At 42.7% G+C, this 27,733-nt stretch overlaps 1 protein-coding gene across 22 annotated transcripts in view; it reads left to right on the top strand.

Moving 5' to 3' along the window:
* Akap7 (A kinase (PRKA) anchor protein 7) overlaps nt 1–27,733 on the top strand; it is a 130,128-nt gene that overhangs the window by 83,284 nt on the left and 19,111 nt on the right. For 2 of the 22 annotated variants that reach the window (NR_166569.1, NM_001347460.2), the window contains exon 1: nt 15,785–15,937. The exons of 19 other annotated variants lie outside the window; for them this stretch is intronic. Coding sequence is in view for 2 of the 3 variants with exons in the window: in NM_001347460.2 (NP_001334389.1) it covers nt 15,889–15,937 (49 nt within the window). In the remaining variant the exon portion in view is untranslated. Of the gene's footprint in view, nt 1–15,590; nt 15,938–18,199; nt 18,269–27,733 lie in introns of those variants that run through there. One more of the 22 variants, XM_017314023.2, reaches the window with a different exon arrangement.

The following is a 27,733-nucleotide window of genomic DNA, read 5'->3' as shown; positions in this document are numbered from 1 at the left end:
TGGCATGCAGTTTAACCTATAGTTGTGTAACTCATTCGACACAAAGGGGTGTGTGTGTGTGTGTGTGTGTGTGTGTGTGTGTGAGAAAGTCAAAGGGCAAACTCATATATCATTTCTCAGGAGCTGTCCACATTTCTCTTTTTCAGACAGGGTTTTCACTGGTCTTGAACTCACTGAGGAGGCTTAGCTGACCTGTGAACCTCAGGGATCCACCTGACTCTGTTTCCCAGAACTGCAATTACAAACAAGCCAATTCACCCAGCTTTTCCCCTCCCCTATTTTGTTTTATTTTAATAATTTTAGCTTTAAATTTTATTTTTTCTTATTTTAACAAGTCATTTTATACAGTACATTTTGATCACTCTTTTCCCCTTCCCCAACTCCCCCCAGTCTCCCAGTCTCCCCACTTTCCTACCTACCCATGTCTTTATCCCTTTCTTTAAAAACAAGCAAACAAACCCCCAAGAAACACACATTCTCATTTTCTCTCTCTCTCTCTCTCACACACACACACACACCACAAAACACAATCAGAAATCAGAATATATAAGCAAAAGACTAATAAGAAAAACTTGCCCACACTCAGCATTCTAAGAGTCTAAAGTGTGGCAGTTATATCCAGTGAGGCTCTTTGGAGAAGACACTTTTTCCTTTGTAACTGTTCACCCACCTTTTTATATGGGTTCTGTGACTGAACTCAGGTCTTCAAGCTTGCTCAGGTCAGCAAGCACTTTACCAGCTGAGCTCTGTCTACCTCCCACCTTACCACCTTCGGAGAGCCTGAGGTCACTAAGTAGCCAAGGATGACCCCGAACTTAGGATTCTCCTCCCTTCACCTCCCAAATGTTGAGATATGCTAATACAATTTTGACTCAATGTGTGTATCCAAACGTCACAGGGTATACAACATTGTGTAGAGTGCTGATAGCTTGCTCTTGCGATCATGCGGTCGACAGGCAGCTCAGTTCCACCTGAGGTCTGGAGACAAGAGTCATGCTATACATTGCTAGCCTAGGAAGAGGCCATAATTCAGATGGAAAACATAGTCTCTTCTGACTATGTATTGCTTTTGCTCTACTGTTAAGCTGAAAATTGGAGCAGAACCATTGTAAATCAGGACAGCATGAATGACTGAGTCTGTCAATGGTAGTAGGCCAACAGAATACGAGGCCCAGACTGTAGGGTTGAAAGCCTAAGGAGAATCCTGAGTGAGCCAAATCCACGCAGAGATCCTGTTCATTGCGAGTGTCCCCAGGAAGCCTGGTGGTAGAGATCATCCTTTGAGTCTGAAAAGCTTGTCTTGTTCCATCCGGGCTTCTTGAATACTTGAGCAGGGGATAATTTAGCCAATGGGAAGGACTTGTTTTGAACATGCAGTTGAATGTCTGACTGAGGATCCTTACCTCTGACTTGAGTATCCCAATCTCTAGTGATGTGTGACTTAGGGGCCAGGACATAAAGCTGCCCACTTGGGCTTGTGTGCACTTGCACTCTGTGTGTGTGTGTGTGTGTGTGTGTGTGTGTGTGTGTATGAACTCTCTACAGAAAGGAACACTGCCAGGAATGGAGAGATGGCTCAGCAGTTAAAAGCACTTGCTGTTCTTCATACCTGAGGTCAGCTCTCAGTACCCTTGAGGGTCTCACAACTGTGGATAAATCCAGTTCCCTTCTAGGAGATTAGATGCCCTCTTCTGTGTGCGCACTCTCTCTCTCCCTCTCCTTCTCCGTCTCCGTCTCCCTCTCCCTCTCTCTCTCTCTCTCTCCCTCTCCCCTCCCTCTCTCTGTCTCTGTCTCTCTCTGTCTTTCTCTGTCTCTCTCTCTGTCTCTCTGTCTCTCTCACACACACATACATAAATAAACATATTTTCCAAAAAGATAAAAATAAACCTTAAAAAGAAAAAAGCAAGCCAGTGTGACTCACCTTGGTTTGCACTTGAGGAACTCGGAGAAGGAAATCAGTGGGGTTTGTTTATCCCCACTGGGTGAAAGACAGGAAAGAAATCTGAGAGCTTTCTAGAATCCTTGAGCCTAGAGCTTTGTTTGATAAACATTTAAAACATTTAGCTTGGCAGCATGCGTGTGACTCATATCATATGCCCACTTGAAGATCCACTCAGTAGAGTGGTGATAGATCTGTCCTTATCTGACTCTTCATTTTCTTTTTGCAGTAGAAAATGCACTTCATTGTGTTTGTCTGTGGATGAACCGCGGTTCTAATAACTTGCTAAATACCTTTGTGGGTTTTACACTCTTTGAAAAAAATATTTTAGGTTCACCAGCTCTTTGAGATTGGTCTCTTAGACACCTTTAATGTGTCCTTGAAGACAAAGTTGTTTTTTATAAAAATATAAGACACCATTTGCCCCTTCCACTGGGTCATGCTAAAGCATTGGTGAGTGAAAGGGAGAGAGAGAGAGAGAGAGAGAGAGAGAGAGAGAGAGAGATAGACTGACTGACTCAGATTTGTGTGTCTGTGTCTATATGACTGTATCTTTGTCATGTGTATGTGTAGGCATAATTTTTCAGTCTATTTTATTTGGGTTCTTTTGTCTCTACCTCCCTTCCAATCTTTATTTCTTCTAACATCCCAATACCAGGTAGGGGAGAAAGAAGGTTAGAGCCAGATTGGCTTGGAGAGAAGTTTCTTGAGTGTTTGTAGATGCTGCAGTCTAAAGTGGCCATTGCCCTTCTCCCAGCTGTTTTCTTGAAGAACAATAGACAGCCGACTATGGTACTGACAATAGACAGCCTTTGGTACTGATAACTGACAGACTATGGTACTGACAGGTGTTTTTTAAAAAATAAAGACACAGACTTGTCATAGTTTGTACAACTGGCACTGCAGATGATAAAAACTAAGATGCAGATGATAAAAACTCAGATTCTGAAGTAAAATTTGGGAACCCAGGTGGGGTGAGTCAGAGAGTAAGGCTGCTTGCTTCCACACCTGACATTCATCTCTGACTTTGCAGATGCCATACTCACGTTCCAGCTACAAAAGAGGGTAAGAAGAATGCTAGAAATCTCAACTCTATTACCACAAGCTTGCCAACATCCTAAACTTAAAGTATTTTCCACAGTTTTTATTACAGGAAATCATGTGCATAGGAGTAGAGATTGTAGTGTGTGACAATGAACTGTCTTCTTGGTTTGTTTTTAATCTGTCACATCATATAAAATTTAGAAAACCCTGTTCTGTGATGTGTAATGTGAAGGCCACACACATTCAGATCATGCACGGGACGGAGGTTTTACTTGTGGATTCTCTGGGAAGGTATCATCGCCATCAAGATAGAGATCAGTTCCAACACCCTTTCCCCTCTGTTCCTGGCCGGTCCACACATAAAGCCTTTCTAGTGAGATGGGGTGATGTTACTGGGGGTGAGTTTTTGATGTCATATGATGCAGTTGTGCTGAAACCTGGAAGGTGTCAGTTAACTCCATGGATTTACAAGCTCACATAGGGGGCAAAGATCCACTGGAGGACCAAGAGAGAGGAAAGGGTCTGTATGTAAAGGACAAGAAGAAGTTCATTGTGACCTAACTTGAAGACATTACAACTTGTCAGGCTTGAGTACAGACAGCAACACGGACTCTTCACAACTCTCTTGAATTCAGTAAATATCTATAAGAATAACCCCATATAAAACTCCGTGGGAGGAGAGGCTGTCAAAAAATTTGCATCTCACAAAGAATCCTTAAGGAAAAACATTCCAAAGCCTGCTGCAATGAATGGGTCTAAGAAGTCATGGATTTTGGCTTTCAGAATTTTGGCCAATATTACTTCCATAGACTAGTTTTAATGGTACTTGTTACTCTGTATTAAAATACAAACTAGTTTAATTCTCTGTCTTACTTTTTCCGTCTCCCCATCTCCCCATTTAACTTCCATTTGAAAGTCCCGAGGTAAAAATGTAACAACTGCCAAAATACGGCAGTCTCTCAGGGACAGAGCTCTAAAGTAACCATCTTCCGAAATCTAGATTCTGTGATCTAACAATGTCTGTTTTGTGATGGAGCGAAGTTGAGAAGCTTTTGTTTCTTTTGCAGAGGCCAATGGGGAAATGGTTAAGAACGTTTCACATTTTAGGCTGATCTCAATGAATCCATCTTAAGCATGTTAGGAGGGAGATCAGGTTATCATCCAAGGGAACTATGTTCCATTTCTTGCTTGACAACTTCAGTTAACTGGACATTTTTGTTTGTTTGTTTAAAAGTATCACATAGTTTAATGACAACACAATACGAGATACTTGGTTGTTTCCTTTGTAACTTAAATTGGTTGACTATAGTTTGCCATCTGCATGGTGTATTATGTAAATGGAAAGAAGGATCTATTTACTGCTGTGCTGTGATAAAAAGAAAACCAAGACTCTTCTGGCTTGGCCATTGCCTCACATGGCCTTATTTAACAAGTATAATATTGTTGAAAAAGTTGAGCTTTTGATATGCTAAATATTATATATTAATTGATTTATTGATTGATTATATATAAATTAATATATATATAAATTGAATTTAAACTCAGTTTTCATATACTTTTTTGATAAAACACTTGTTTTCCAAGAAGAAATTTGAAATTTCATTTTTACATGCCCCTTACCCAGATGAAGAGCAACCTAAAATTGGAATTCTTGGGTCATTTATTTATATTTGTGTGATTCAGACAAAGCTTTAAGATATGTAACTGAGAAGATTAACCCTGGAGTGGCTCACAGTATTTTAACTGGCCTATCAGATGTTAATCTGGATACTGGCACAAAGTGGCAGTTGTGGTCTAGGCTAGTCTGAAAATCCATCCATCTGCTGGTGTGTGGTCACACCTTGTGGTTTATTAGACATTTTGGGAGGCATGGATTAAAGAGGCAACACTAAGTGGGAATTCTCTTCTGACAAAATCAGCTGTTTGACTAGGATGGATCGGTGATAGATCACCTTGTGAGTTGTTTGTGGAGCCTTCAATTTGAAGTGTATTTTCAAAAAGTTAAAATGTTGAACTCCCAGTTTAAAAAAAAAATTACAAATAAAATTCTGTACAGGGGAGTTGGTTTTCTTTGTGTAGCCACTGATAGGGTGATCATTCTCCATTGGATGGCAGTGGGTCCAAGAGTATGTGGACAGTACAAATTGTACTTTGTGGTCTTAAAACAAGAAAACCAAGAGGATACAAGTTGGGTGGGAGTAGGCTGGTGAGTGTGATTAAAATATGTTTATTAAATTCTCAAAGAACTAAAAATAAAAACAATGCAGGGAATTATATAACTGCCAGGAGATAAAGCTAAAAACCAGCATTTAACCATGAACTCAGATCCATTGTAGTAATGTTCACTGAACACACCCAAGATGGGCCATATCAACAGTCAGTCAAGGAAGGGGGAGGGGCTCCTGGGCTCTACCCCACCTCTGCACTCCTGGCTCTTCATATGTCCTGAAGAGGGAGAATCACTATCTATAGTTGTATACCCTATCACTGTATACTGAGCCCACCAGGCTCCCATGGACGGCTGTAAACCCACAGGCACATGGATGACCCTGGTTAACCTTGGGTCATACAATGAAATAGATATACATAAGTGCTAGAGAGATACTTATGGGGAGGTGGGATGGGGAGGGGGTCTGTATGCAAGGCATGCTTATGTGAAATTGGAAAGAAAGTAAAATAAATGTTAAAAAATAGGAAATGAATATGAGGATATCCTGTTGCCAGTAGTCAGTCTAACTAATCCATCACATTATCATGGTGTCTATGATAAAAGTTTCACTATCCCAACTACTACTTAATAATATTTCCCAAATGCTCGGCATATAGTTCTGACTTACATATGTGTGTATTTTGGAGTGCTTACTACAAACAGGTTCTTACTTTTCTAATAGTAGAACACCTGTTTTTATATGTATTATTAAATTACCATTAAAGACTTGCATTATTCCCGAGCCTCCATTAGATTGGTTCATGATCAGCACTGCATTTCAAAAGCAAGGATGCACATGTAGGTTTCTGTAATGTTTGATATGGCATATATGTATCTATGCCATAGGCATAGGTTGTGGAACTGCTAGCTCATCTCCAGACAAAGCTTTAAGATATGTAACTGAGAAGATTAATCCTGGAGTGACTCACAGTATTTTAACTGACCTATCAGATGAGCAGGTGGCTCCCTCAGTTGCTCACTAAATATTTTGAGGCAGAGTCTTCTTCTAAACTCCGAGCTTGCAGACTCAGCTAGATCAGCTGCTGAATAGACCCCAAGAATCTTCCTGCTTCTGTCTCCCCGCTGCTGGGATTACAGCTGGGTGCCACCATATCCAGCTTTTGTATGTGGGTGCTGGGGATTGAACTCAGGTCTTCATGGTTCTGCTGCAAACACTTCTCAAGAGTTCCATCTCCCCAGGCCCCCTTTCTTCCCTTTTTTTTATTTCATCAAGGCTCCTAGCCTGTGGGATGGCGTTCTTTCAGGGTGGGTCTTTTTTCCTCAGCTAATCCCCTCTGGACACACCCATCAGAGATACCCAGAAGTATATCTCTCTCTAAATATTCTAAATCAGTGGTTCTCAACGAACGGGCTGTAACAGCTTTGGGTCAGTTTTGTTCCAATAAAAATACACCCTACATATTAGATATTTGTATTATGATTCACAACCGTAGCAAAATTGCAGTTATGAAGTAGCAATGGAAAACATTTTATGGTTGGGGGGGGTCATCACAACATGAGGGACTGTATTAAAGGATCAAAGCATTAGGAAGGCAGTGTTATAAACCCAGTTGACAAAGACAAGCAACTATCATGATGTCTGTGAGTGCCTAGTGTATATACAGACATGGTTGAAGATGGTTTAGTTGTGTTAGCTGTGATAAAGTTGACAAATGTATATATTATTCAAAATAATCTGGTAATGAGAGGAGATCATAGGAGACGCAGTTGTCATACAGTCAGTCCTCCTCCATATTAGTGAGGGGTGGAAGAACCAGGGCTAGAACAGGAGGGGGGGGAGAGGGAGAGGGAGAGGGAGAGGGAGAGGGAGAGGGAGAGGGAGAGGGAGAGGGAGAGGGAGAGGGAGAGGGAGAGAGATCGCACTAGTGAGCCAGCAGAGTACAGAGCTGAAAACCCAGCGAGTGAGGTAGACTCAGGCCCTTTTCTACTTGTGCTGCTGCTTCCCACGTACACAGCTTTGTGCACAGCACTTGACTCCAAGCCATTTATAAAATGAGGACAGTGGTTGTGACCCCCTGCGTCTCCTGTGAATGCTGAATGAGGTCATACAGACACGGTTAGCATCAGGCCTGACTACGTTGTGCTCATTATAATTGCTGCCTTGTGCGGCTTTCCTGAGCCCAGGTGAGGACTTAAGGAAAAGTTAGTAAAAGAAAATGCTAGGCTTTTTGTTTGTTTGTTTTTAGTCTGTATTGGGAATACAGGCAACAAGAATTGAGATTCTTAGGAGAGTCAAGGCATTCAAACAGTGTACTGAAGAATTTGTAAACTGTCTTTACTGGCCATCTTTTCCAATGGGAGAGAGTAACCTGAGATCTGGTGTTTAGCCTGATGTTTGAGTAACCTATGAAGTTCCTTCAATGGTTAGGTTCCACACTTCATCGATTTTGTGCAGGACTTGATGAAAGTCCCTGAAAGGCAGGAATCCTCCCTTGGCAATGCTGGGTTTTCTTGCTCTTCTGTGTCTATAGCTGAAAATAGAGGGCTCGCCCTCTTTTGGACCCTGCGTTCTCATCTGCTCTGATTGGTTGAACTTCTCAGTTTCAAAGTTAAGTTTACCCTTAGAGCCCCTATGCTTCCTGTATTAGCATACAAAAGGTGTTCATTGTGGTGACCACTGTGTGGCAGGCTGGAGATGCTGAGTATCAGACCCCCTGTCACTGTCAGCTAGCCGTCTGCCCTTGCTCTCTGCCCTCTGAGCAGGGAGGTGAGTCTCCCATGTAATTTACTTCTCAGCACAGGAAAGGGCTTTGGCTACACATGTTGTTTAAAGCTGGGCAGCATTTGCATGAAAGAACAGACCGATAGTAACCGTGAGGAGGCATTTGAGAACTGGCATCAAGCAGCGTTTCATTAGATGAGATCTTAGATACCCGTTGTGGATTAATTGGTAAAGAACGAGCTGGCTGGGGAGGCTCATATCTACAGCTCCATCACTTGGGAAGCCAAGGCAGGATTGCTGTGAGTTGTGGCTACCCTGCACTATAGAGTGAGACTCCAAAATCACAGCACAAAACCAAGTAGAGACTTATTTTTATATCCTTAGTTTTCTATGTATCTCTGCCCTTCCCTTAACTCACATATGCTTTGGATGGCTTGTTATATTTTTCTTCCGTATGCTTTATAGGAAAAAAAAAATCTTTCCAATTACATGCTAAAATTACACCGAGAATGGCAATTTACAACTACACATTTCTATAACTTTTAACTTACAAAAAGAAAGAAAAGTACTGTAAAGAGAGGCAGGAAGTCTGCTGGGATCTGACCCAGTAGGAGTGACAAGCCAGTAAGGAGTCACACACTTCAGAGGCAGGTCTAGACAGACAGACTGACAGAAACTCCTGAAGGGCGTAAAGTATAAGGACAGCGTTTGCATATCAGTATTCCTGGATGTAGCTTCTGAATCTTTTGTTTTAGCAACAGAAAGACTACAAAGATGCAGGAGTGTAGCTTCTGGGTCCGCGCAACAGACCAGTGCTTATTGTGTTATTTGTTTTTCTTCTATGAACATCGAGAAATCAGGCCTTGGGTGTAGCTCAGTTGGAAGAGAGCTTTCCCAGAAAGCCCTCATGCTTCATTTCAGCACCAGGAGTGGGGGCACATGCCCGTGGACCAGCACGTGGGAGGTGGAGCCAGGAGGATCTAAAGCTCAGAGTCATGGTTGGCTCTGTGGCTAGTTGAGGCCAGCTTTGTCTAGTGTCTAGTTGTCTCTAAACAAACAAACATAAAGAAATAAACTACAGTGTTGGATATGATTATCCTATTTCCTTCAGGCGCAATAATTCATCTTTTGAGATCTTAGTGTTTGTGATTTTTGTTCACTAACTTTATTAAGCATTTATGTGTATGTGTACACGTTCAGATATATCCTGTGTGCATATGTGTGCAGGTGCATAGGCGTGTGTGTGTGTGTTTGTGTGTGTGTAGCAGAGGTCTAGATAGGGTGTTATCCTCCATTTTTTTGAGACCAGGTCTCCCACTGAATCTGGAGCTTGCCAATTTTGCCAGACTGACTGGCAGCGAGCCCAAGGGACATCCTTTTCTCTGCCTTGCGGCACATGCTGCCTTGCCCAGCTTTTACATAACACTGGGGATTTTAACTCAGATCCTCATGTTTGCATTGCAAACAGTTTGCTGACTGAGCCCTCCCTCTAGCTGGTCTAGGGCCTTAGCTTATGTTCCATTGAAACTATGGCATTTTTCTCTTAACGGTTTCCTTTTGTGTGTCACCTATCACACAATCACAGACTCTCCATGCTGTGTTCCTTGTTTTAAATGCATATATGTTCCAGAATTTGGAGTGATAGAGCAGGTCTTTCCTCTCATCATGCTTTAGGATTTAATGTCCCTTTTCTCACCACTATTTTGAATAAAAGGCTCTTTTTATTTTCTTTCTTACGTTGCTACAAGTTATTCAACTTAATGTTTTCTTTAACCAATCAGCCGAAAGGCTGAAGAGCAAGAATTGACAACAACAACAACAACAACAACAATTTGTATAGCTTTATAGTCACATTAAGTAATTAATCAGAAACCGGGTCTCTCTCTCTGCAGCCCAGGCTGGCCAAGAACTGGTGGACTCTCAGCCGCAGTGCTAAGTGTGGAGTGTGCAGGTGCTCACCGACAGCTCTGGCTTCAGAGTCAGGACAGAAAGATTTGCTCTTTATTTTGAGTGGAACTTTTCCTCAAAAGTGCTCTGAAGTCCGTGTGTGTGTGTGTGTGTGTATAGATATATAATTAGTCACAAATGAAAAAAGATGAGCAGAGAACAGTTGCATCATACTTAGGCCTTATTTGTCTATTAGAGACAGTAACTGGACTCAATACTTCAAATGTCATGGACATAAGGCAGTTGCCACCCTCAGAGTATTGGTTTCATTCCTGCCATTTTCAACCATTATAAGAAAACCCCCAAATCCTAGAGGAGATATATAGTGCTCTAAGCACCATTTGCCTGCAGCCAGGCTCCCAAGAGAAGCAAGCAGAAAAGGTTAAGGTTTGTGTTTAGATCAACGCTCTCAAACTTTATGTGCCAAATACGCCTCTCTCTCAGTTTTATTTTATTTTTTTAACAGCTTATGATTTTTTTTATTAAAAAAAACCCAAACAATATTTCAGAATGTAATAAAGACAAAAATATTTTAGGCACACCCAGAGAAAAAGTAGTTATAAGTGAAATAGCTTTTAAAATTATAAAAGTCACCAAGAAGAACCTATGAACATGGAGGGATCAAGGAAGGTTAAAAAAAAAGAAGCTGATTAAAAAAGAGAAAACTGCAAAAATATATAGATATCAATCAGAGCAAGACACACACACACACACACACACACACGTACACACACACACACACAGACACCCATATACACATGCATATGCACACACTGTTTCGTACTTAAGTGAAATAAGACAACTAAACTGTTGGAAAGAACATGAAATGGGGGAATAGCAGAGTTTACATTAGCTAAATAAAAGATTTTTCGATTTGGAAGTAAGATAGAGCTATTCAATAAACTTGTGTTTTAGGGGAAAATATCACATACTACTAAATTGGTAGGCCACTTTTAATAAGTGTGCCAAATACTTTGCATTATTTTTAAATTTTTCTATTTTTTCTTTATTGAAAATAGACACTTTTTCATATAATATATTGTGATGGTTTGTATATGTTTGGCCCAGGGACTGGAACTATTAGGAGATATGGCCTTGTTGGAGTAGGTATGTAACTGTGGGCATGGGCTTCAAGACCCTCGTCCTAGCTGCCTGGAAGCCATTCCTCTCCTAGAGGCCTTCAGATGAAGATGTAGAACTCTTAGTCCTTCTGCATCTTACCTGCCTGGATGCTACCATGCTCTCACCTTGATGATACTCAGTTTTATTTTTAAGATAGTCCTCACTGTGTAACCCAGGCTGGTCCTCAGCCTCGTCAGTGTGAGGTTGACCTCGTATATTGTTATAGTGAGTGTGCCATTCTTCTCTAAAGCCCAGAGCCCTGGGAGGTGGCTCGTGAGTGGCAGAGCCTGTTGATCTCCTGCGAACAAGCTCCTTTTGGGCACTTGCTCCTGACTGAGTCCTCTCTCCATGAGTGGGAGGCAGCATCTCTAAGCGTCAGCTCCAAAGGGACCTGTGCATAGGCCCTCTGTCTTTAAATGTGATCATATCATGCTAGCAGTGTTAATAAAGCCTGTGGTGGTGAAACGTGGGGAACAGAGTCAAGATTTTAAGTGTGCTACCATGAGGACTGGCTGCCATTAATTCCTGTGCGTACAGTGTCATTTCGTACATTTGGCTAAGAGCCAGACAAGTTGGTTTCGCATCCCACTCCAGCTTTTCCCCACCTTACTTTTCTGAGCTTAAGTTGGAGATTTTGGGCTAGCTCATACTTCCTGGAGCTGTTGTAAGGATCAAACAGATGAGTAAAATATTCTACTGAGTGTTGCAAGTGCCTGGCATGTAGGCAGTACCAGCTGAGTGTTAGATTCTTTTTTTTTTTAAATTAGGTATTCATTTAATTTACATTTCCAATGCTATCCCAAAAGTCCTCCACATGCTCGCCCCCCCACCCCCCCCACCCCCCACCCCCACTTCTTGGCCGTGGCATTCCTCTGTACTGAGGCATATAAAGTTTGCAAGACCAATGGGCCTCTCTTTCCAATGATGGCTGACTAGGCCATCTTCTGATACATATGCAGCTAGAGACAGGAGCGGGGGGGGGGGGGTACTAGTTAGTTCATAATGTTGTTCCACCTATAGGGTTGTAGATCCCCCCAGCTCCTTGGGTACTTTCTCTAGCTCCTCACTGGGGGCCCTGTGATCCATCCAATAGCTGACTGTGAGCATCCACTTCTGTGTTTGCTAGACCCCGGCATAACCTCACAAGAGACAGCTATATCTGGGTCCTTTCAGCAAAATCTTGCTAGTGTATGCAATGGTGTCAGCGTTTGGAGGCTGATTATGGGATGGATCCCTGGATATGGCAGTCTCTAGATGGTCTGTCCTTTCGTCTTAGCTCTAAACTTTGTCTCTGTAACTCCTTCCATGGGTGTTTTGTTCCCAATTCTAAGAAGGGGCAAAGTATCCACACTTTGGTCTTTGTTCTTCTTGAGTTTCATGTGTTTTACAAATTGTATCTTATATCTTGGGTATTCTAAATTCTGGGCTAATATCCACTTATCAATGAGTATATATCATGTGAGTTCTTTTGTGATTGGGCTACCTTACTCAGGATGATGTCCTCCAGGTCCATCCATTTGCCTAGGAATTTCATAAATTCACTCTTTTTAATAGCTGAGTAGTACTCCATTGTGTAAATGTACTACATTTTCTGTATCCATTCCTCTGTTGAGGGGCATCTGGGTTTTTCCAGCTTCTGGCTATTATAAATAAGGCTGCTATGAACATAGTGGAGCATGTGTCCTTCTTACCGGTTGGGACATCTTCTGGATATATGCCCAGGAGAGGTATTACGGGATCCTCCGGTAGTACTATGTCCAATTTTCTGAGGAACAACCAGACTGATTTCCAGAGTGGTTGTACAAGCTTGCAATCCCACCAACATCTGCTGTCACCTGAATTTTTGATCTTAGCCATTCTGACTGGTGTGAGGTGGAATCTCAGGGTTGTTTTGATTTGCATTTCCCTGATGATTAAGGATGCTGAACATTTTTTTCAGGTGCTTCTCAGCCATTTGGTATTCCTAGGGTGAGAATTCTTTGTTTAGCTCTGAGCCCCATTTTTAATGGGGTTATTTGATTTTCTGGAGTCAAGCACCTACCTTAAGTTACTCCGTGGGGTTTTATCTTTTTTTTTTTTTTATTTTGTGGTTTATTCACCATTTCTTTTATCACTTTAGCTTTTTGTTTGTTGTGATGGTGTCTACCTATGTTGCCCAGGCTTCTCTAAATTCAAGATCCTCTTGCCTCAGCTTTTGAAGCACTCAGATCCTAGACCTGTGCCACCATATTCAGCCAGCTTAGCTCACTCTGGGTGTCTGTGGAGATGCCTGTAAGGTCATATAACCCTTTGTAGAACATTCTTACAGATACTAGTCCTTAGCCATAGACACATTTTCAGTGCTGTACTCATAATTAGAAACTCACAGGGTTTTGGAAGCAGTGGGGGTATTTAATAAAGTCGAGCTGGTGACATTCACCATAAAGCTGTCCCCCTCTGGATAGTGATTTTTGAGTTAAGGGGCCTTGTATTTGGAGATAGGGCTCAACCTGAGAAAACTGTCAGAGGGGCAGGCAGGATTGCTAGCTGATCCTACAAACTCTGAGGTACATATAGACAGTCATTCTGTTCTCTTCTTCCTTACTCCCCTGCACTTTCTACTTTGCAATGATATTTTTAGAACTTGAAAATAAATTTATCAGTGAAGCTACTCAGATTCTGACAGGTTAATCTTTCATGGTTGTAAACACCCAACAGATCTTGCATTCAAACTTACAGCTTTATGATTCTAAAGGTCATGTCGGGTCTGGGGGGTGACTCAGTTGTTAAAGTGCAGTGTGTTGTGCAGTGTGAGGCTCAGATTCTTAGAACTCAGCACGGTCTGCTTACTAGTCATCTGAGGTCCAGGGGCTGAAGAGATAACTGAGTGGTTATCTGCTCTTCCAGAGGTCCTGAGTTCAAGTCCCAGCAACCACATGGTGGCTCACAACCATCTGTAATGGGATCGGATGGCCTCTTCTGGCATGTAGGTACACATGCAATTAAAATAAAAAGAGTTTTCTATATAGTACTACTTTAAAGAGTATTTTACAATTACACACAACAATCTTATTTCTTAGTTTAAAGTTTTGCCTCATGCATTGAAGAACCTGAAAGAAAACAGTGGAATAGTTTAAATAAGCCAGTAAGCTGTGAACTGACAGACTGGTTCTGACAATGAAATATGACTTAAAGAATAGCACTGTTTAATATAATATAATATAATATAATATAATATAATATAATTAATATAACATGTAACCAACAGAGTGCTCCCTTAAAATACAGGCAAACTAAGCATTATATTTTTACTATAAAATACTCCAAAAAAGGGAAATCCACTTAAGGATATGTAATGTTTCAAATATTAGTTTTAATTATGTAGAGAGACCTAGGAATTTCACTTAGTAAATGTATGCTTTTATTGCATAGACCTTTGCAGTATTTCTAATCTTGCAAATTGAAATACTTGAAGTGTATATTATGTACCCTGTGAGCCATAGAAATAGCTTATATCACTTGATATGCTCTAAAAGTTCTCAAGATGTGTATAAAACTTAAGAGCATCAAAATTCTGGCCTAGTATAGTGGGTCACATTTCCAGTCCCGGCTACTAGAGTGGCTGAAGCAGAAGGACCACTGGTTTAACTCACCTGGGCTGCAGAGTTCAGGATCTACCTGTCTAATAGAGACACTCTGTTTCTCCCTTCAAAGGAGAGGGGCGGGGCAGAGAAGCAGGGCTTGCATAGCATCCCTCAAGCCAGTCACCAGCGTTGTTAACTTCTGTATGAAAAGGCTATTGAAAGTATATTCTACTGCAGGCCAGCTTTTTGTTTTTAGCACAACACCTAGAATCTGTAAGATGGATGAATTTCTTATCCTGCACGGTACACTCTCCTGGTCTGTGTGCTATGTTCAAATCCACTGGGAAATTTCCATCTTGTTTCCCTCTCACTGCAGTGACTGACTGATTGATTGAGGTGTGGGGCTCACTAGGTCATATGGGAGAGAAGGAAGAAGCTGAAGCAGGCTTTCTTTCGTATAGTGTCAACCGTAGATGGCCACACCCCGAATCAGACCACAGCTTTTAAACAACTCCAGGAAGCCCATTATGTTCTCGTGAATCTCAGATGATATCATGAGTCTTGAAATGAGTAGTTTTGCTGCCCTTGAATTTGGCAGTCACCTTGTGGCTTCTGTCAGAATGATCCCCTTACCTCTGATCTAGCGCTCTGCGTTGTGTCTAGAGCCGTGGTTATTTTCTATGCCACTAAGATGTTGGATGCTACAATTTCAAATGTCATCATGTTGACTAATGATTTAATAAGAGAACGAGGGAGTATTAAAAAAAGATCCGGAACTTATGGACAATATGTGTAAAGTGCAGGTAACAGTTGATTCCAGCCTCCCCCACCCATTTCTATTGTTTTACAGTTTGTTGGGTATTTAATGGCACTTGAGACAAGTAGAATTTATTGAAAGAAGTGGAATTTATAGCGTTCTGCTGTGCCGTGTTCTCTGTATACAAGGCGACAAACAAAAGTATGTTGGGCAGCTCTTCCTGTTTAAATAGCAGAGAGAAACGATGGCTTTAAAAAAAAAAAATCCTGGTTTGAATTTCCATGTAATTCCGTGTAATTGCTGCATTGGTCTGTGTGGGTGAAGACTCGGTTTTCTCCTTTACCTTCTTAAAGACACATGTTGACACGTGGTCCTCATCTCAGGGCGGTCAGGGCTCGGGTGCTGGGAGAATTGGGCGAGCATATGGCCACTTCCCTCGCCAGTGCGTCCCGGAGCAGTCGCTGGAACTGGAGGGCCAGGAGGAGGAGCCTTTTCTGAGGCTGTAAGCTCCCTTCTCTTTCTCTCGGCGGTGCTGCGCTGAGCTCCCGGCTGCAGGCGGCGGCCAGGCAGACCTTGGTGTAGCCGCAGCCTCCCGGTGGGGTGCCCGCCAGGAACACCGGGACCATGGGCCAGCTTTGCTGCTTCCCTTTCGCCAGAGACGAGGGCAAAATCTGTAAGTAAGGCGCGGAAACCATGGTGTGCCTCTACTGTGGAGGTTGCCTTAGGGTTAGCTTTGGGCTTTCCCCTTGGGAATCAGAAGGAAGAAACAGAGCTGTGATTCTCAACTGTGCATCTAATGCAGGTGTGAAAGTCGGTGATAGGTTGACACCAGAAACTCGTTTCTGATTGTCCTCTGCTGATAATCTATGGCACTATCTATCTAGCTCAGAGTTTAGTTTTGAGTTTCTTTAAATAATTGCATTCGGTTCATCCGTTGTACAAGCCAGAGCCCCTTCCTCGGAGCTGAAACTGGCAAGCTTTGGGAGCAACACCCAGTCATTGCATGCAGGGGTGCTGTTGGTTCCGAAATGAGGCTGACTAGATGTTTGCAGATACTTTCACGTGTCCTGTGGCCTCCGCTTTGTTCTTGCAGGAGGGTTCAGGTATATCCATAAAGCCACACCAAACGAGTGGTGCTTCTTTGCCTCTCAGCAAAAGCTGGGTGAAAAACACTCCAAATATTGTGTATTATTTTTGAGCAAATATTGGGCAGATTCTGCACCTGTTTCTGGACCATAAAGAGTTCGAGTGGGGGTGTGTGCATCTAAAGACTGCCCTCGGGAGCTTGCATGCATTGACTTAACGTTGTAGCTCCTGTGTAGGCTGCTGTCTTCAGAATTAGTGTGAACGAGCTGTCTTAGTTAGGCTCCTTACTCTGAAACAGGGAATTTTTTTTTTTGCTTCCCTTCAGATGAAATCTTTCCAGTCATACCTCTGAATTTGCAGTCATATATCTGTCATACCAGGGTGTGATTCTCACTTAAGTGGGTTCACAGAATTTCCTATCTAGCTCAGATACTCCAAGAGCCCCATCTGGGTTTTGTTTCCTGATGTTCCCCAGGAACTGAGCAGAGCAGATATAAGAAGTCAGCGGTTATTCTATGCCCGTTACTCCCCTGGGAGTCCAGTCAGTGTTCCTAAGAAATCTTCAGGTAGGGCTTTGGAATAAACATCGACAGACTTTGGAACATTGAGCTCATAACAAGAGTCAATAGATGTCTGTAGATCTTCCTTATGAAAGTGACACTGTGCATCATGACAGACCTGCTCTTACAACCGGAGACACACCGCCCACTTTCTAAGATCAAGCATAATCGTTCACCGGGCAGCGGGGTGCTTCCTGGATGTGTCGGAATGACTTATCTGTAGTTCTGGAGATCTGGGCGCATGGCTTCACTTTCTGGAGGGCACCCCTATCTGAAAAGCCTTGGTGTAGACAGATGCGAGGACAGGACTTCCGGCCTTAGCCCTGCCTCTGCCCCTGTTTCTCTGTGTGGGTTTTCCTTGCCTGGGTTTGCTTTTGCCCTTGACTGTGAACTGCCTTCCTGGCTCTGCAGAAGTCGAGTTCCCGGGTAGTGAGTGCAGCGAGGTGCTTGGGTTCTGTCTTTGTCGTCTGGGACTGCTGCAGAGGGAACTCTTGCATTTCTAGACACAGTGCTTCTAATTTTGGTTTATGGGGAGTTCTCTGTAATGCTCTTTGGGTTCTCTCTTTCTGAAAATTGAACTTTCCCAAAGGTAAAGGAGAATGGCATGGTGTGTCTGAAGGAATCACCCAATCCAGGAATACAGCGCCCATGCATTCACACCCTGCTCCCTCTCCACACGAACTCCAGCCGGCCCCTGGCTTACACATTCCTTCCACGCCATTCTTTCTCCTACCTCTGGTTTTGTTATGACTTCATCCCCGCCCCCATTTACGTACCCCATGCACACATACATTCCTGTCGAAGTCCAAGCTGCTGATAGTGCTTGCCTAATAAAACTTATCCAGTTAGGGGTGGGTGTCAAAAAGGGGGCGGAGATTTCATTACCTGGTATGTCTCAAGAAGAGCATAAGTCAGCACTGACCGGACATATCCAGTCTTTAAGTTGCATTGGGAATGTGTTTTTAAAAGCCACAAAAGACATGTGAGAGGTACAGAATCATTTTGCTCCAGTCATTGGATTATACAGTAACACCCAACGATGCAGATGTGGTTTCTTGTAGGGTTCCCAGATACTTAGTAGCCTTGTTAGCCTGCTTCAAGTCTCCTGCTCTTTGTATATCTGCCAGGGGCAGAGCACAAGAGTGCTCATGTCCATGACCCAGCCTCCTAATTCTGTCACAAAGGGTCATGGCTCTCCTCTGCTCTTCCAGAGGGTGGCTCAAATCAGAGAGAATCCAGTGGGATGTTAGTGAATAGTTATATTTGTGGGTATCATTCTCAAAACACAGGTGAGTTGGAAAATCCATCTTCTGCAGACCTACAGAGACTCAGCCAGGATAGATCCAGCGGGCCAAGGGGTAAGAGTCAAGTGGGACCTCCGCTCCTGCTGGTTTATCCTGCTTTGGCCCTTTGGTGGTGGTGGTGGTGGGTGGCAGGGACTCTGATTTAATTGATTCATTAGTGCTACCATGTTAATCTGTTAATAGCAAACAGAACAATTCTCTTATCAACCAATTCTAAAGGGCCCAAGTTCATGCTGAAAATGAACTTTGCATACCTGGAAGGTAGTGGAGCTCACTGTGGCTTGGGCATCAGTTAACAAATGGAAGCAGCAAAACTGTTTTTACTTGAATCCCAGTGCTTGAACACCCCCTCCCCCAAGTTTGATATTTTTAAATTTTGGACTAAAGTAAGTAGAATACTGAGAATTAGTTGATGATCTGTAGAAAATGAGATTTTTATATCCTGTGTAGAATATTCCTGACACTAAGGTTATAGCAGATGTCCTAGCGATACCAAGTGCTGTAGCTGTTCATCAATATAGCTCTTTCTGAATCCTTTCTAGACCTTTTCCCCTTTGGATTTCCTGGTTTTTAGTACTCTGGAAGGAATGTCCATGAATAAAAGCATCAAGGCAAAAGGTGCACTGAGCAACATTTAATACGTTACTAAGAGAGCCTCAGTGGAGATCTGGGAGGTAGACACTTCTATAACTAATCCCTCAGCATTCCTGTTGTTGTTTTCCCAGCAAACACTTTCTTGTTCTGAAGCACTCTGTGTAAAAAGGACAGGTGAGTGGTCACAGAAGGTATGAGCTGCCTCCTGAGGCAGGTCCCCTTTCACCGCAAGTGTGCATGCATAGGATGGCAGCCTTGTTAGGGACGTTACAGGGGCACTGGGCATCAAAGCCATGTGTTGACAGTTCAGCTATTAGCATTCTATGATGCTGCTCGTCAGTTCTCTACACATGCGGGCTTCGTGGTTGTATTTCGTGTGTGTGCTCTGTCTCTTCACATGGCTGTCCAGTACCTAAAGTTAAGAACATGTTGTGTATCCCTGTAATTGCAGCAGGCCCTGCACATGGTGTCCCCTGACTGTAGACATGTTGTGAGTTCTTGTCAGTGAAGAGGAGGCTACTGATTTCCTGTTAGGCTATGCACATGGCAGCATTTGCTATGACTAAGGTTAAGAACTACTGTGGATAGGGGTGTGGCTTAATGTTTAAGAGCACATGCTGTTCTTTGTTTTTATTGAAAATAGATCTTTTTTCATACCCTATGTTTCCCCTCCCCCAGCTCCTTTCGCTTCCTCTTCACTTTCCCTCCCATCTGGATCCATACCCTTCCTGTCTCTCATTCAAAAACAAACCGCATCTAAGGAATAATAACAAAATAAAACAAAACAAAAACAAACATCTTGGAATAGGACAAAGCAAACAGAAGAAAAGGCATAAGGAACACAGACAGATGCACAGACACACTCATTCACACACACACACACACACATAGCAGTCCTATAAAAGGACAAAAATGGGAGCCATATTTATACAAGAGGACCAGTAAGGCTAAGGGGAATGCCCAGATACAAACAAACAAATGGGAGCCTTCTGGAGGCAAGGGGCTGCAGATGCCATGGAGTTCATTTTGTGACGGCCATCTACCTCTGTGTCTGGGACCTACCCTTAAGTGTGATTTGTTTTCCCAGTGAGAGTCTCTTGGAGAAAACTAATTTTTAACTTGTAAGTGGTTATCGGTTGGAGATAGCTTTCGGGGGCAGTATGAGAGCATGTGTCCGTGTCTCCTCTCAGCTTAGAAGTGCTGCAGTCTCTGTGAGATCATGTATAGGTACATACTGTTCTTACTGAAGACCCCAGTTTGGTTCCCTGTCTCAACACTGGGTAGCTTCTAACTGCCTGTAACTTTAGTTCCTGGAAATTCTAATAACTCTAGCCTCTGAAGGCACTGAACTCATGTGTACATACCCAGCCGTCTTACATACAGGTAAAAATAAATCTATACATAACAACAATAAAGACCAATACCCTTAAACTCCGAATACACACAAATAATAAAATAATATTTCTTTAACCAACCAACCAACCAACCAACCAACCAATCAAAAACTCCTATGGGGCTGGAGAGATGGCATAGCAACTAAAAGCACTTGCTTTTTTAGAGGATCAGAGTTTAAATCCTAGGTCCTAAGCTTCAGTGACTCCAGTGCCCTCTTATGGCCTTTATGGGCACAAACACATGTGGCATTCATGCACACAGACACAAAAATATAAAAATCTTTCTAAAAAGCATTATGATTTCCCCCCATTTGCCTCTTAGTGCCAAAAGGCTAGGGGCTACAAGAATCAATCGAAGATTGCTTTTAAAAATCTTTCTTCCAAGCTGGGCATGGTGGCATACACCTTTAATCCTAGCATTTTGGAGGCAGAGACAGGCTAATCTCTGAGTTCAAGGCCAGCCTGGTCTACAGAGTGAGTTCCAGGACAGCCAGGGCTACACAGAGAAATCCTGACTTGAAAAACAAAATCAAACAAATGCAAACAAACACAATTTCTCTTCCTTCTCTGCTGCCTTCTCTTTCCCATCCCTACCTCCACTTTGGTTTAACTTTTTGGATGCCTGCCATCTGCCAGGTACTGTGCCAGGGTTATGTTCAAAGTGTTCATGAAGATCAATTATTAAATATATGCTCCTAGCTGCCCTGTTTCTGAGGGAAAGTTATTGACAGCCAGAGAAGTGGGGACTATCTCAGTTATTGTCCTCTGGAGTACTGGGGCTGAAGCTGGCCGAAAGCCTGGGTCCCAGACTGCTCAATCTCTATTACCCCTTCTGAGCAGAGAAAGCAGCACACTGTGCAATCAGGACTGTACTGGACATAAGATCTCTTTGGGCAATGTAGTGGTGTCCTCAGTCATGTTATACAATGTAAACCATTTAGCCATAGTCAATACTGATTAGATTTTCCCACTGCTAAGTGATGTACACCCCAGAGGTTTGTTTCTAAAATGGAAACATTAGAGCAAATGCTAACGGTTACTGTTCATGTTTCACCTCCCTGACTCTGTTAGTTCACAGGCTGTGGTGACCATTGTGTTTCCTTTCAGTGTCGTTCTTAGGACCTCTGAACATTGAACATCGAGGGAAATGCTGGGTAATTTTTTGTGGGAGTACCTTGGTTGTAGGAATATATCCAGTCCTTATGGCAGCCATCAGCTGCTGTGACCACACACTATATCCTCTTTTCTGGGCATATGACAAAACAGAGTTGGCTTTCTGATGCTATACAGGAATTTTAATCCAAGGAATTACATCCAAAGGCCTTCTAAGCCTAAATGATCTGGCCAGAATGCAGATTCTGGGATTGCAGCATGATCTGGCTGGAATACCATCATGCCCTTAGTATGCACCTTTAATCCCTAACAATGAAGTTAAGGTTAGTTTGTAGAAGGAAGCAGCCATGTTTGAAAATGACATCTAATTGAGGGGCAGACAAAGTGATGAATCAGAGAAAGATCTGACAGAATGAGTCAGAGATAGGTTACATCCAACTCTCATAGGAAAGAGAGTTTACTTAAGAGCAGAGAGAGAAAAAGAGGGAGGGACAGAGAGAGAGAGAGAGAGAGAGAGAGAGAGAGAGAGAGAGAGAGAGAGAGGAAAAGAGAGGAGAAGAGAGAAGAGAAGAGAAGAGAAGAGAAGAGAAGAGAAGAGAAGAGAAGAGAGAGTGTGTGTGGAGGGATGAAATTTGCAGAAAGAACAAGCTAGACACAGGTGAAGACAGAATGAGCCATAGAATGAGAAGGAGTCAGAAGATTAGAGCGAAAGTCAGTATGAGGTCAAGCAGAGCATTTCAATCAGAACTGAGAGAAGCCAGATTGAATCAGGCAGCTTGGAAGATTAGATTGTGCAGAGGCAGGAAGCTCCCAGGTGTAGGCCCAGGGATAGTTAGAGCAGAGAAGGAAGCTCCTGGTGTTTCTGAGGTGGGTATTTGCAGAGTTTAGGTATGGCTCTTGTCGCATTCCATCATCTGAGGAAATAAAAGCAAAATTTACACGACATCCCGTTCTCCAGCAGTGTGCTGTGACCTAATATCCTCAGAAGAATTTCAGGTATTAGTTTAAATCTTGTAAAATCCTTTGAAGATGTGCGATAAACAATTTCCCATAGATCTGTTTAATTTTTGTCCATTTTACCCAAAGCAAAGAGACTTTAAAAAGACATAGTGACCCAGTTTGGAATTTTGGTTTTGGAATTTACTGTTTAATTTTTACACTCCATACCCCAATCTTAAATAGTATCTACCTGGCATAAAAATTAAATGTTAATCAAGATTTAGCTAATATTTATAATGCACTTGCCTGCTAGCCACTCTTCTTTGATATACTTGGTAGATATGATTTCTCTACAATAAATAAAGACTATGTTAATTGCACATAGTATTAATTTGACACAGTGATGTTTTATTTTTAGCTTACCATAGAAGGGGATTAGCACTTAGAATTTCAGCTCAACAGAGTGTCCTTCTTTTAGAAAATTCTCTACCTGTGTTCTTGAGGTCATGTCTATCACAATATCTTGCTTCCTGCCCTGGGAGAAATGTGTGGCTCACACATTGTCACACATTAGTCTTCTTAAGGTCCAACAGAGGGCCATTCTACAAATGAAGCCAGCACAGATAATAGAAGAGCCAGGGGAGGGAGAAAGGCCATCCCATCACTTCAGCCATGTGTAAGAACTTCTCCAGTCCACAAAGCAATACATAGTTGCCTCTCTTTGCTTAACTGTATCTGGGTTAAACTTTTATCACCTGCAACCATAGACTTTGGACATTGTTTTATGGGACTTTCCATGTTTATAGTAGGTGTGGATCGTGGCTTCTGCCAAACTGACTTAAACTATATCTCTGCTTATACATTAACATGTTCTCATTGTTGCAGAGAACTTCCACTCAATGGGCTTATTATGTGCCACACCCCAGTGTATATTCTGATAAGAGATGTACTTCACTACCCCAGTGAAGAACAGCACCTCACTGACTTCTTAGAAATTTCATGCTGTGTTTCATTGCACTGAGATCTGGCCTTTCATAAAAGATGTGTAGAGCAAAGTTTTGTCTTATTTCTGCTAACACTGCTGGGCTCTCCCCATCTAGAAAGCTCTGACGAGGTGTTGAGAGGACCCAGGGATGAGTTACGCATAGCTGTTACTGTTGGAGGTTTCTTTTTAAATTTACATGCGTTTTCAAAGCAGAAGTTTGTTGAATTCCAAGGTGTATTGTCCTCTCAGTAGTACAAGCCAACTCAAAGTTTCTAGCAGGTGATGCCACACCCAGGAGACCACGCTCTTCCATGGTGCCACTAGCTTCCCATGATGCAATACCCTTCCCATGATGCAACACCTTTCCCATGATTCCAAACTCTTCCCATGCCAGGAAGACTGTAGAACCAAGTCAGGAAAGTTCAGTGACAGAATGTTAATTGCCACCTTGGCTGGTATTTGAGCTAAGCTTCTCTCATTGGTGACATTTACAATTTGATATGAGCAAACACAGCTCCTACAATACACATTTTAGGAAATTAAGTGCCCCATGATGAACATTCATAATGTCAGAGTTTAAAGTTAACCGAGCTTAGGACTACTGAAATAAATCTTTCAGTTGGGAAACAGTCATAGACAAAACCTGAAAACAGTGAGTGTAGCTTACATTTAAATGTTGTGTTAACTGGGATGCGAATGCTAATTTTATGGTAAGCCATGTAGAAGATATTTGAAACTTACAATTTCCTACTTCCAAATACTGTTTCCTCAACTTACTAATTTAGTTAAGGATATTTATAAACAAAATATGTATGTATAGAAAAAAATGTAACACCAGGAAAGAAGTGATGTATAAGCAAGATGCTTGGTGGAGAAGGAAATAAGGTTCTCTCCTCCCCACAGAGATGGCATTCCCTGGTGCTGCTGGCAAGGGAGGGAGGGCCCCAGGGAACAGAATAGTCCATGCCCCATAGCATCCACCCTATGCTAATTGTGGTCAGAACTGCTGTTGGCATTTGCCATGGGAATGGCATCAAACTTTAATTGGATGTCTAACATATGTCAGTTAGGGCAAAAATAAAAAAGTCACACTTTCTAAGCATTTTAAATGTACAGCCAACATTAGCTATAAAGTCAGTGTTTGGGAGATTTAGAATGATATAATTTATGATTTCATATAAACTGGCAAATGTATGATTTGTTAATCTGATACTTCATGTCTAACTTTATTGTGGTCAAACTTTACTTAAAGCTCTCTTGGAATGTAACGTGTCCTAAGGGAGGTCAGGATGGGGAGGAAACTGCAGACACACCCTAGGAGGCTGAAGGATTCCAACCATGGGCTGGGTTGATATTTTCTTCATTTACATTTCAAATGCTATCCCAAAAGTCCCCTATACCCTCCCCCCACCCTGCTCCCCAACTCATCCACTCCCGCTTCCTGGCCCTGGCGTTCCCCTGTACTGGGGCATATAATCTTCGCAAGACCAAGATGGCCCACTTGGCCAACTAGGCCATCCTTTGCTACATATGCAACTAGAGACACAAGCTCTGGAGGTACTGGTTAGTTCATATTGTTGTTCCTCCTATAGGGTTGCAGACCCCTTTAGCTCCTTGGGTACTTTCTCTAGCTCCTTCGGGGGGGGGGGGGAGAACTGTGTTCCATCCAATAGATGACTGTGAGCATCCACTCCTATATTTGCCAGGCACTGGCAGATCCTCTCAGGAGACCCCTATATCAGGCTCCTGTCAGCAAAATCTTGTTGGCATCTGCAATAGTGTCTGGGTTTGGTGGTTGTTAATGGGATGGATCCCCAGGTGGGGCAGTCTCTGGATGGTCATTCATTTAGTCTTGCTCCGAACTTGGTATTTTGTTCCTTTGTCTAAGAAGGATTGAAGTATCCACACTTTGGTCTTCCTTCTTCTTGAGTTTTAAACGGACTATTATCAATGGAAACATCCAAGTAGATTTTGTATTAGTAATGTACAATATGTTGTATGCTGGATTTTTTCATATTATTATTATTATATTAATTAATTTATTTACTTTATATCTGGATCATAGCTTCCCCTCTCTCCCCTCCTCCCAGTCCCTCCCCCTCACCTCACTTCCTGCGATCTTTTGGTCCTTCCTTCTCTCACCTCACCTCCCCACCATCCTCCTGACTTCTCTTTCTCCTCAGAAAAGGCTCAGAAAAAGGGAGGCCTCCCATGGATATCGACCCACCTTGACATACCAAGTTGTGGTCAGACTAGGTGCATCTTCTCCTAGTGTGGCTAGGCAAGGCAGCCCAGTTAGGGAAAGGGGGTTAAAAGACAGGTAATGGTCAGATGCAGCTCCTCCTCCTCCTTCTCCTCCTCCTACTGTTAGGAGTACCACTTAAAGACCAAGCTGCACACCTGTACATATTTGTTGAAGGACTAGGTCCATCCCATGCATGCTCTCTATTTGGTGGTTTTGTCTCTGTGGACCCCTACAGCCCAGGTTTGTTGATTCTGTAGGTTTTCTTGTGGTGTCCTTGACCACTCTGGCTTCTTTAATCCTTCCTCCTCCTATTCCATAGGATTCTCCAAGCTCTGACTAATGTTTGGCTGTGGGTCTCTGCATCTGTTTCCATTAGTGGCTGGATCTCAGATGACAGTAATGCTGGCAGCCTTTCTGGAAGTATAGCAGAATAGCCTTAATTGGTGTCAGGGGTTGGCTCTCCCTCATGGGTCTCAAGTTGGGCCAATCATTGGTTGGCCATTTCTTTGATTTCTTCTCCATCTTTATCCATGCACGTCTTGTTGGCAGGAGAAATTGTGAGTCTAAGGTTTTGTGGCTGGGTTGGTGTCCCAGTCCCTCCATTGGAAGTCTTTTCTGGTTACAGGAGATGGCTGTTTCATGTTCCATATCCTTCATTGCTAAGCATCTTAGTTAGGGTCACCGTCATAGATTCATGGGAGTTTTCATTGTCCTAGGTTTCTTGCTCATCCTAGAGATGCCCCACCCCACTGCATCCATTCCAGTTCTCACTCCCTGCATTTTTCCCCTCTGTCTTCTCTGTATGGTAAAAGGCAAAATTTCTAAACTGTTTTGCCACTAAACTTTAAGTAGAGGACCAAAACTTTTTATAACAATGTGTGCTTTTAAATTAATTAATTTATAGTGACTATTGAGTGATATTCAAATTAATACCTTCAGGATCAGCAAACTTGCTTTAAAATTCAGAGTGTAAAGACACAAGTTTGGGCAACTGTTTAGGCACACCATTGTCTACCCTATGTTCTGCTATAAATGTTGGTTATTGAACTCCCTGAGAACCAGCAAGTCCTAGTTATAGCTAGCCAACATGTGCTGCCTGCTGTGCGACTGTCTTTAAAATGGAAGTTGTTTTGAAACTTTAGATTTATTCTACTGTACTTTTTAAACTGGCATATTAAATCTAAGCCAAGCATTCACTGGGATGAAAGTATATATTCACCACTGCATATATGCAACCTACTTAACCTCTAATGGAAAATTAAAATTCTAGACTTTTCATAGAACTTACTATATACGTACAACTACATGAAGTTTGATATTAAAAGGTTATAGATTATTTTATGAGAAAGATTGTTCCTGACATAATGCAGCCATAGTTGTTTTAACTTTGTGTTTTTACCTTTGTACCCTTTGTTTCTGTACTGTTGGAATCACCAATAGCTACACAATTGTGTGAGGGGGAAATAAAAAAATAGCAGATATTAGTTATGGAATAGCAAAGAAAACAGGGAACTACACGGAATTTAATGCAGGAAATTAGTGAAATAGACTGGAGTGATAATGAGTGTGAAGTCAAGACTGAAGTAAACATACAGTAATTTTCAGGTGACTTATGGAGAGAAGGGTCCTATGTGACTGGGATCTTTGAAGAGGGTGGCTGTCTCCAGGGAGGAGCCTCTGGGATTTGGGAAAGCCATCAATAGAGCTGGAATTTTGGCCCTCAAGGTTAGGACATCAGTCAGCTCTGCTGATACCTCCATGGGAACGACAAAGGAGTAAGGAGAAGAAATAAACTGGAACCAACTGCTTCTAGAAGTGGAGCGGTGAGGAGCAGTGGGAGCAGTGAGGAGTAGTGGGAGCAGTGAGGAGCATTGGGAGCAGTGAGGAGCAGTGGGAGCCAGTGGGAGCAGTGAGGAGCAGTGGGAGCCAGTGGGAGCAGTGAGGAGCATTGGGAGCAGTGAGGAGCATTGGGAGCCAGTGGGAGCAGTGAGGAGCAGTGGGAGCCAATGGGAGCAGTGAGGAGCAGTGGGAGCCAGTGGGAGCAGTGAGGAGCAGTGAGGAACAGTGAGGAGCAGCGAGGAGCAGTGGGAGCCAGTGGGAGCAGTGAGGAGCAGTGGGAGCCAATGGGAGCAGTGAGGAGCAGTGGGAGCCAGTGGGAGCAGTGAGGAGCATTGGGAGCAGTGAGGAGCAGTGGGAGCCAGTGGGAGCAGTGAGGAGCAGTGGGAGCCAATGGGAGCAGTGAGGAGCAG

The sequence above is a fragment of the Mus musculus genome, chromosome 10 (assembly GCF_000001635.26).
Source record: "Mus musculus strain C57BL/6J chromosome 10, GRCm38.p6 C57BL/6J".
NCBI lineage: Eukaryota > Metazoa > Chordata > Mammalia > Rodentia > Muridae > Mus > Mus musculus.
This window is presented reverse-complemented; position numbering and strand designations above follow the sequence as displayed.